The 11,250-nt window shown below is 42.0% G+C and overlaps 1 protein-coding gene across 1 annotated transcript; it reads right to left on the bottom strand.

The window, feature by feature from the left end:
• Positions 1–4,090: 4,090 nt before the first annotated feature.
• Positions 4,091–6,541, bottom strand: LOC149768620 (antimicrobial ginkbilobin-2-like protein). Its single transcript, XM_089930891.1, has 2 exons — positions 5,547–6,541; positions 4,091–4,218 (listed from the first exon to the last, which is right to left on the bottom strand). The coding sequence occupies exons 1-2, from the start codon at positions 6,367–6,369 to the stop codon at positions 4,100–4,102; spliced, it is 942 nt and encodes a 313-aa protein (XP_089787017.1). The 5' UTR covers positions 6,370–6,541; the 3' UTR covers positions 4,091–4,099.
• Positions 6,542–11,250: the final 4,709 nt, after the last annotated feature.

Genomic DNA, 11,250 nt, shown 5'->3' with positions numbered 1-11,250 from the left:
GTATACATTACTTTCCAACACAACAAATATACAACCTAAATCACCTAGATAACAAAAATCACGTCACAAACAAGAACTTTTCATATTATCATATTTGAATACATTGTACTTCAAAAATATTAAAAACATACATATGAAATTCCTAAATAAATAGTCTATAATGTATCAGGGGTCTATGGCATCATCATCTCTATGAGTAGATGAAGTATCAGCAACCTATAAGAAAAAAAAAGACACTTTAGAATGTAAGAATACGAAAGTCATTACGCTCGTATCAAAATATATTATAATTACGTAAAATATTCAAATAGATTTAGTTATTTACTGGAGGGGTAAATCTCTGCAATAAAGATGGAATCTGGTCAAGCTGATCCTGCAAAGATTTTATCTTTAACTCATGGGTCTGCTTCAACTCCGCAATATCGGTCGTATGACTCTATCTTGTCTCCTCTATCTTTGTCTCATGTGTCTGCTTTATCTATGTTTTCAAAGATTGCGTATTTCACAGTACGTAAGACACCTCAAAAAAATGGTGTGGCGGAAAGGATGAACAGGACTATTGTTGAAAGAGCACGGTGTCTCAGGTTAAATGCAGGGCTTGCAAAAAACTTCTAGGCAGAGGCAGTGAATATGGCATGCTTCTTAATTAATAGGTCACCTAGGGCAGCACTAGATGGTAAGATTGCAGTAGAGGTATGGATAGGTAATGAGGTAGACTACTCAGGTTTAAGAGTGTTTGGAAGTCCAGCCTACGTGTATATTCCCAGTGAGGAGAGGTCAAAGCTAGATCCGAAATCTAGACAGTGTATCTTTCTGGGGTATCAGAAAGGGGTGAAAGAGTTCAAGCTTTGGAATCCAAAGATAAACAAGGTGGTGATTGGCAGAGATGTGGTTTTTGATGAAAAAGCCATATTGAAAAGTACTCAGAAAAAAGAGAAGCAGGTGCCAAAAAGTTGCAGCAGCAATAAGCAAGTGGTGCAGGTAGAGTTAGAGAGTTTGTCAGAGAGAACAATATTCAGGGTACAGAGACTTCTACCTCAGCAGATCAAGAGCATCACAATATAGCCACAGACAGACCCAAGCGTACTATTAAGCCACCAACCAGGTATTATTTTGAAGATTTAGTTTCCTATGCATTAATCATTAGCAGTGGAGATCCTACTACTTTTCAGGAGGCAGTTCACAGTCAGGAGAAGAGTAGATGGATGAGTGCTATGATAGAGGAGATGAATCTTTGAATAAAAATCAGATATGGGAGTTGGTAAAGCTTCCGGAGGGGAAGAGAACGATAGAATGCAAGTGGGTGTTCAAGAAAAAGGAAGCAGTATCAGAAAAAGAAGAGAAAAAGTTCAAGGCACGTCTGGTAGCAAAGGGATATTCACAGAGAGCTGTGATTGATTATGATGAGATTTTCTCCGCAGTGGTCAGACACAATTCCGTCATGGTAGTGTTGGCATTGGTAGCACATTACGATATGGAGTTAGAGCAGATGGATGTGAAGACAATTTTTCTTCATGTGAGTTGGAAAAGCAGATTTACATGCAGCAGCCATAAGGGTTTTCTAAACCTGGACAGGAGCACTTAGTCTGTAAATTAAGAAAGTCACTTTATGGGCTGAAGCAGTCTCTGAGGCAGTGGTACAAGCGTTTTGACTCCTACATGATTCGGATTGGCTACATGAGATGTGAGAATGTTTATGTGAGGAGCCTTGATGATGGTTCTTTTATTTTTCTGTTACTTTATATGGATGATATGCTGATTGCTGCGAAGAGTATAAATAAAGTTAACAAGTTGAAGACTTTGTTGAGTAGAGAATTTGACATGAAGGATTTAGGCACCGCTAAGAAGATTCTTAGGATAGAGATTCGCAGGGACAGAGATTTCAGAAAATTGTGGTTATCTCAGGGTAGTTATATACAGAAAGTATTAGAGAGGTTCAGCATGAGTAATGTGAAGCTAGTGAGCACACTTTTAGCGAATTACTTCAGATTGTCTACCTCACAGTGCCCAAAGACAAAGAAAGAAATTGAAGACATGTCAAAGGTTCTACATGCTAGTGCAGTGGGATGTCTGATGTATGCTATGGTTTGTACTAGGCCGGATTTGGCGCATGCAGTTAGCGTAGTGAGCAAGTTTATCGTAAATCCAGGGAGACAGCATTGGGATGCAGTCAAGTAGATTTTTAGATACTTAAGGGGTACTATAGACTATGGTATCATATTTGTCAGACAGCATGATGATCCTTCAATCGTGGGGTATGTTAATACAGATTATGCAGAGGACTTGGATGATAGGAGGTCGACTACAAGCTATGTATTCACTCTTGTAGGAGGGCCTATCAGTTGGAGGTCCATGGTTCAGTCTCTCGTTGCGCTATCTACGACTGAGTCAGAATATATGGCAGTAGCTGAGGCTACCAAGGAAGCATTGTGGTTGACAGGATTAGTCAAGGAGCTGGGTGCTCAGCAAGGTGGAGTTCAGTTGCATTGTGACAGTCAAAGTGCGATCTATTTGGTGAAGAACCAGGTGTATCATGCAAGAACCAAGCACATAGATGTGAGGTATCACAAGATCAGAGAGTTGGTTTCTTCCGGTGATATATTGCTTGAGAAAGTTCATACTTCTGAAAATGTAGCAGACATGTTGACAAAATCCATTACTGCAGATAAGTTCAAACATTGCTTGGACTAGGTTAACATCTCTAGGTGCTAGAGAGGAGGTGTTCCAACCCGTCAGCGTCAGGTAGTGTCCCAGGTTATCTTTTTTCCTAAAAGGTGAATATTCGCCAAGGTGGAGATTGTTAGAGTAAGTGGCTCATATTAAGTGGTATTCTTATTTGAGTGGTACACTGGTATTCTAATGGAGCGAAGCGAAGCGATGGAATATGTTTATCTTTGGGATAATTATGTAGTGTTTTATTCTAACAGGAATGCTGATAGGGATCGGGACTCTGGGGCTAGGGTTTAACTATAAATATCTTGTAACTTTTGTTATTTTGTGAGATAGTGAAATTATAGCTGTTTCGCTCTCGTGAACGTAGGCACATTGCCGAACCAGGTAAATTCCTATGTTTGATTTCTTCTTTCTCTTCCTCTCTCAATTCTGTGCATTATTCTGTTCGCCGTTAATTTGGATCCCGTGTTTCGCACAACATTATGTAAACTGTGCTAAAGGAAATGCTGAGAAAGATAAAAGTGTTTCTTGGAAAAAGAAATTAGATATGCAAATGAAGTGGGATGGCAATAGGATAAATGCCACTTCTGGAAGAAAAATGGACATTTAAAAAGGATTGTGCCAAGTATAAGAAATGGCTCGAAAGAAAAGATAATTTCACATTTATGTGTTATGAATCTTGTTTTATTAAAGCTCCTGATAATATTGCCTGGTGGATTGATTCAGCTACTACAATTCACATTATTAATAATGTGCAGAATTTTCTAAACCCGAAAAAACTAGGGGAAAGTGAACCAGGCATCTATTCAGAAAACTGAATGTGTTCACATGTGGAAGCAATGGGGACTTTTTATATTCCATCATTTTCTAGAAATTTAGTTTCTGTTTCAAGACTGACCTATATTGGTTTTGAATTTAATTTTTATAGTTCAGTAGTGGATTTTTTGACAGACAAGAAAATTGTTAGTTCTAAAATTTTAGTTGATAATTTATTTAAATTTGAATTAAATCCCACTTATGAGTTTAGTCTTCAAACCCTGCATGACAATAAAGTTGGCATTAAATGTAGTATTATTAATAAATACTCCTTTAAACTTTGGCATAGGAGATTGGGATATATCTCTATAAAGAGAATTAAAAGGTTAGCAGAAGATGGAGTCCTAAAGGCTCTTGACTTCATGGACTTTAGTATTTGTATAGATTGCATAAAGGAAAAGCTGACTAACAAGAGCACTAAATGTTCCAAAGGGGTAATGTTAGCAAGTTGATCTTCTTTCTTAAGAAAACCAAAAATTTCATGACTTTTTCTTAAAAAGCCCGATAGACCTAGACCTCTTTAAAGCTCTAGCCATACTATAAATGAAAGAGCTGGATTTTCGAAGTAACAGTTGAAGCATTTAGTACATGGGTTACTTACGTGGTAATTTTATTGTTGACTTCCTCCTCCTTCCCCAGAAGCAACTACAGATGATGCAGATGAGCTGAATGCAATCACTAGAGGTATGATGATTGCAAGAACTAACCCTGTCATATTCTTCTTGTTTCCTGCATCCATAAATTACCATTTTCATTTGATTTTCATCTCAACATGATGCATCTATTATATCAAAAAACATGAACTCATTCATTTGAGACAAATATATTACATCAAAGCATTTTTATTGCGTTATGAGTCCATTAGCACCACTTGGTAACTGACATCAGTGGAAAAGGCTTCAAATTGAAGACCTCTCGTACACCTGGCAGAACTGGAGAAGTCCAGTCCTTACAATCATAACTGTCGATTGGGGACATCCAATTCTATGGTCGGAACCATTCATATGTTGCATAATGACAATAACTGCATGGCCCTTTCAAAGGATTTATCAATGTTTTGCTTAAATACATATATGGTTCTAGTTAGCCGCTGTTGCCTATCTCCACTCATTACCGTAGAAACACTTTAACGGGCATCAAAAAACTTATATTGGAGAATAAAAGAATAGCCACCAAGGTGGTAGCCCAGTTGGAACGGGGCGTTTGCTTCCAACCAAGTGGTTCCAGGTTCGAAACGCGCGAGCGTTGATTAAATTCGGGGACCGGATGCCCCACGTCTAGACACGGAGTCTGGAAGTGCTACTGGTCGGCTGGTAGCCTGGGTGGTGTCAGATGTGACGTACTCACATGGAGGGTCGGGTCGGATAACCGAGCCGGCCCACGTGTGGGGAGGGTATGAGTAAAATAGGTCGGGGTGCCCAACACACGACTCAGTCTACCGCATCAAACATTCTCCTGGGGGGGGGGCCAGTGGTCGGGGCTGCTACGCGGGGGTGGGCTTGTCCCTTCCTCCCCCCTTCCCCTTTTTTTACAGCAAAAAAAAAAAAAAAAAAAAATTCTGTAAGGCATGCTTGAAGATACTAAATTTTGTATTCTTTTTCTTTCCTCAGGGGGAAAAAAAAGAAGAAATGTTTTGTTTTCATTTTCCTAAAAACTGTTTCTTATGTTTCTTTAAAAGCGAAACTTTGGTCGTAGGATTTTTGCTTTTTTGGTTTTATAAAAAATATATTTTTTCTTTTTTATTTATAAAAGATTTTAAAACAAAACACAGGGCGGTCGCTAAAATGCCAAGTGAAAGGCCCCATCCTCGATCTCCTCGAGTCCAGTTTTCTTTGGTCTTTAACTTAGGCAGCTCCTCATAGCGCATGCCAGATGCTCGACGAAACGCCAGTACGAGAGGCATGGACGCAGGGAGCAGATATATGATGAAAGGGTAGATGGGGCATCCAGAGAAACTCGAGCCCAGCGTTATGATTACTGGGTATTGTGAGAGGTTCCGAACGGACACCGATGTTTTTTTTTTATTTATTTTTTTTGCTAAGACGGATGGATCATACCTGACGAGTATGGAGGCACGACATGCGGCGCAGTTGGTGCTGTTCGGTTCACCAACTGCGATGCAAGCTTTAGAATCGACGCTCCCTGGTAGAACTTGGATACATTATACCTCAAATTGCACCTCACCCCGAGCATCGTGCCCCCCCGCTCCCCCGGGAACCAGTACTGAATCTGGTTGATGAGCCACTGCAGGCACTGCTGGCACTGCGACCCTGTCAAGTCCCAAGTGCACTGCGCCAGCCCGTATATCTTCGGAAAGGCCGTCGTGAAGTTCACCTCCCCAGTGGCAAACTTCCTTGTCGAGTTGAATGCCGCCCAGTCGGTTACAGCATTCACAAGCTTGTTCACCAGCTCGTCGAACAGTTGGCCGTCCGGTATGCCCTCGACGCCCTTCAGGAAGAGCTGCGGGTTGTTGTCTGATGGCATCGAGAGGAAGTCCTTGTTGGCGTAGCGAAGGTGGCAGAGATCGTACCAGATGACGGCGCCTTTGTAGTTGGGACATAACCGGAGGATGTCGACGGAGGCGGTGTTCAGGCAGGAGCGGCATGAGGAGGTGTTGATATCGCCACGGCACTGGGCCAGACCAAAGATTTTGTCAGGGCTCTGACCGATGGTGGCAGTCGAGAAGCCACCTGCAAGGAAGGTTCTGGTGGTGAGGTTGGAGAGGAGGCGGTGGAGGTTGGAATCGTAGGTGCTGTTGGTGGTATAGTTGCCAATGGTGCTGCAGTCTTGTTCGAGGAGTTCGGCGGCGGTAGGAGGGGCAAGGAAGAGGAGAAGGGACAGGAGGAAGAGAGCGGAGGAAGAGAGGAGAGGTGAAAACATGGCGGTATTTGATACTATGGCTGTGGTGTGAGTTTGGGGACCAGTTGTGTAAGGTAGCGGAGATGGTTATTGCGTTCGAACTACGGAAGGTAAATGGCATTCCACGGAAGGCACCCTGAAGTCGCGCGTTAAAATGGAAAGCTGGGAGGATGGGGTAGCAGCCGTAGGAAGATGGACGGCTGTTATATGTTGTCCATTTCATGGGACGACGAGAAAATAGACTCTACACACCCTAGCAGCCACCCATATGGAGCTTCAAATAATACGGTTCACAGAAGCATTTTTCTTCCTAAAAATATGATTTCTGACCAACAAGATCACTAAAGGTGCAAAAAATATCTGTGGACCATTTCCTACCCTATGTCTAAATGGTCAAAAATATTTTATTTCATTTATTGATGACCATTTCAGATATATATATTTCTATCTCTTATTTGATAAAGCAGAAGCATTTGGTGCATTTAAGATTTTTGAAAACAGAGGTAGAAAAACAAAAGAAAAAATTAAAATTAAAAATAAATTATTTATTTATTTATTTCTAAAATAGAGAAAAATAAAGTGAGGATAGCCAATACCTGGCTATATATGCTAGATTTTGGAATGTGAAAGAAACATATGCAAATGTAAACACGTACCCTGCGGGTAAAATATATCTGGATGGTTTCTGCTTGACCATGGATGCCATGCATCTTGGCTTTTTTAGCTGAGAGAGCAAAGTTTAAACAAAAACAGTATCTTATTTTATATATATATATATATATATATATATATATATATTGTTGCCCAAGGTGACAAGCCAAGAAGGGGGGTGAATTGGTTTTTCTAAATTTTTGCTATCTTACTTTAGTCAATTGATGAGTGAGTGAAATTAAACTAATACACAATACAAACACACAAGAAGTATAGTGGTTCGGTGCTCTCCTAAGCACCTACGTCCACTCCCCAAGCGACCTCTTGAAAATTCACTATAATCCCACGGATTACAGTTGGATTGTTTTCCGGGCTCACAATCCAAAAATCTTTACACTTTGGTTTTCCGGGATTACCAAAAACCTATGTTGGTTTTACGGGCTCACCAACGAACCTTTACAATTGGTTTTACGGGCTCACCAACAAACCTTTACAATTGGTTTTACGGGCTCATCAACAAACCTACACCGTTGGTTTTACGGGCTCACCAACAAACCTTTATAATGTGATTAAAAGGAGAAGAAAGTTGAAACTCCTAGATGAGCAACTATAACAATTATAAGCTACAAAGAAGAGTTTAGAATATAGTTATCGCTTGATGAGACTTCTCTCTTCTTTGTCAAGAATGCTTCACTCTTCAAGGGTTGATGGAGCTCTTAATGTTGCTTAGAATCTGCTTTACCACCTTCTTTTGACTCTTGAGTGAAGCACTTGGATGAAGAAGATTAGGGCACTTGTCTTTTTTGTGTAAGCTTTGATATTTTGCAAAAGGATATTTTCTCTGATGAATAGTGTCCCTTTAAATAGTTTTCCTCATCCATTGGACACCCCCCATTGGTCAAATTTTAAAAACTAGCCGTTACTTGCTGTTGGGAGAACAAAAAGTAGTTCTGCAGAACTAGCCGTTATGCTTCTGCCCGTGCTTGGGTTGACCCAATCTTTCCTGGGGTCGACTCAAACCACTGTTCATCAAACTTGGGGTCGACTCAACTTTCACTGGGGTCGACCCAACTTTCACTTGGGTCGACTCATGCAACATTGGGGTCGACCCTCTCAGGAAACACAGAACCTTGTATTTCAGCCTTCCTTCACTTGAGTCGATTCAACTCTTTTTGGGTCGACTCAAGGTTCAGTTGGATCGATTCAAATTCCACTTGGGTCGACCCTCTCAGGGATTCCAGAGAAACGATTTTTGAATGACATAGCCTTTGGGTCGACTCATGTTCAGTTGGGGCCGACTCAAGGTTGGGTCGACTCAAGTTCCATTTGGGTCGACCCTCTCAGGGATTTCAGAGAACTGTTTTCTTGAGGTTTGAAGATGGGGTCAACTCAACTTTCACTTGGGTCGACCCAAGTACTGTTCATCCATCCCATAAGTGCTAGAATGTGCCAGAATGTTTCTAAAACGTGTCAGGGTCGACTCCATCTCTTCTAGGGTCGACTCCTACTCTGTGCCAAGTGTTCCAAAGGCGTGCCACTTCGTTCCAAGGTGTGCCAAATGTATCGGGGTCGATTCCAGGCTAATTGGGGTCGACTCTAACCATATTTTTCTGCACTTTGAAAGTTAGTTATGCACATTGAAACAACAATATGATATTCCAAGCAAATTACGATGCATGGCACAATAGGGTTTCATACCCTTAATAGTAGAAATTGCTGAATTGCCCTTTTAGGTATTTTTAACGTGAAACTTTGCCAAAATGGATTCTTGAGCTTTCTACCATTCTCTATTACAAATTATATCTCGTTATCAATTCTTGAGAGTGGTTTTGACCATATATTCTTAATGTATCGTAAATATATCGAGGGTGTGTCATTTATCAATGATGTATCATATTACCTTGTAATATTCAATTAGATATTCCTTCAATGGTTGTGTTAATCATCAAAATACCACTATCATCCTCAATCTCCCCCTTTTTGATGATTACAAAATATTGAGTATGAGCAGATTGTTACTTAAGTTAAAATCCGTTTTTAGAAGAGCTCAAGTTGCTGAATTTCAGCTTTTCAAGTTTGAGAGTGAAGTCTCCCCCTTTTTCATCCAAATATTGCCAATTTGAACTTTTTGATTTACTCCCCCTTTCTTTTATATTTGGTTAAAGATGAAACTTCAAAAATTTGAGATAAAACAAGAGTTTCAGATTATGTATCGAGGTATGAGAAGTGCGTGCCAAATTCTCAGATTTGATTTCAATTTGAGACTTTAACCTTTTCATTGTTACATATTACTCCCCCTTAAGCGTATAATCTTTCCTATTATCATTTTCAATCTTGTTTATCAACTTATTTCTTTCCTTACTTCTCCCCCTTTTTGTTATCATCAAATAGGTGCATGGCAATAGATAAGTAGACACAGTAAATAATAAACATTCAGATTTTACTGATCAAACATGAAACATTGTAGTACATTAACACAAAAATACAATGTTCTTCAATCAAAGTGCAAAGTACATGATCAACACAAAATACATATGAGAACTAGATAAATCCTAGGCACTAATCAAGGTACTAACATCAGCCTAGGGGGTATCTAATGGCTGTGATCTAGTCCTCATCCTCCTAGCATAAGTAGCGAGGGGAGGTCAAGCCTGATAGGACTGAGTCTGGCGTGGACCTCGCTGAGCTGGATGACTCTGTGCCGATACCTCTGACTCAGCTGCTCGGGGCACAGATGGACCATGAGCCTCTCTCTCTCTCCGTAATGCTCCTACCTATTCTCTGAGATCGCTAATCTCAGCAGTCATGCTATCCATCCTACTCCATATCCCATCAGAGAGAGTCCTCACCTGAGCTGATACAAGCTCAGTCATCCTACTCCAAAACTCCTCTGTACATCCCGTAGGTGTGGATGACGAAGGTCCAGCCTCTGAAGGTGCTGTAGGATGATCCGCAGGCTCCTCATCCTCAGGGATGGGGTCTCCAATCTCTGGTGCATCACCCTCTGGTGCATGTATCCCAGCTCCTGCACGCACCCACTGCCCGTTCACCTTCTCATAACCCATGCGAATAAGGGATCATGCAGTGTACGTGTCAGTAAATAGTAGATGCCTGGAGATCTCTCCCTCTACTGATATGTCATGCTGTCGGAAGACCAGGGTGAGTATCATACCATAGGGCAAGGAGACTCTCGAATTGCATATTGCCTTTCTCATTTGTCTAATCATCATAGCTGGGAGGTTCAGGGGAATGCCCTGAATAATGATGAGAGCACAAAAGTGCGACCCACATGTCACCTAAATTAGTATTTGCTAACCGATAATGATAAATTCACTGGATTAATATTATATTTGGGTTTGGCACATATCTTCATAAATTAGAAATAAAATGCACATTGAGTTCAAATTTGACTAAAGAAGGATCCCTTCCCAGATCCGACCCGGTTGAAGATCGAGTCGGGTCCGAGTCAGGTTCAGGTCCGAATCGGGTCCATTTTATTTGTGCTTTTGGAAAAGAATTTTTGGGCAAATCTAATTTGGTCATATCATAACTATGAGGTCGGGTGACCCATGACTTGAAACTTGCAATTGACCTCCAGTCAGAACAGGTGACCCGTGATCCAAATCCCAGCAGCCCAAGAGTCCACTGGCGTCCATTTTCAGCATCCCATCTCCCGTCCGTATCCATCTTCCACGGCGCATCCAAGCCATGAATGCCTCTCCCGTGATCCAAGCCGCCCGCGTCCGCATCTTCAACTCCATCATCTCCGCGTTCCCACCGCGTGCCACCCACCGTGCCAGCAGCGCCCAAATCCCAGCTCGCTCGTCTCCCTCCTTCCGTGTCCAAGATCCGCGATGCATCAAGACGTGCGCCCATTCCGGATTCCCAGCGAGCCCGTGATCCTTCCTTCCGCATCAGGCCGCCATCTTCAAGCATCCCACGGCACCCTGCAAAGATCCCGCGTCCGTGAAGGAAGATCCCAGCGCCTCCTTCCTTCCGCATCATCCTTCCTCTTCCGCGTGCAATCCCGGGCGATTCACCTCCCAGCAAGGAAGATCCCAGCATCAGCAGCACCCGAAGAAGGAAGCCAAGTCCCCACCTTCCGCTTCAGCTCCCAGCTCTTCCGTGATCCCGTCGATCCCGCTCCAATCCGGCACCCAAAGAAGGGAAGATCAGCGATCCAACGCGTCTCCTTCCTTCCGTTTTTTCTTCCTCTTCCGCGTGCAATCCCGTGATCGGCTCCTCCCAGCA

This window comes from Phoenix dactylifera, chromosome 1 (assembly GCF_051530095.1).
Source record: "Phoenix dactylifera cultivar Ajwa chromosome 1, Ajwa_hap1_PhDact_Kaust_v1.1, whole genome shotgun sequence".
Taxonomy (NCBI): domain Eukaryota; kingdom Viridiplantae; phylum Streptophyta; class Magnoliopsida; order Arecales; family Arecaceae; genus Phoenix; species Phoenix dactylifera.
This window is presented reverse-complemented; position numbering and strand designations above follow the sequence as displayed.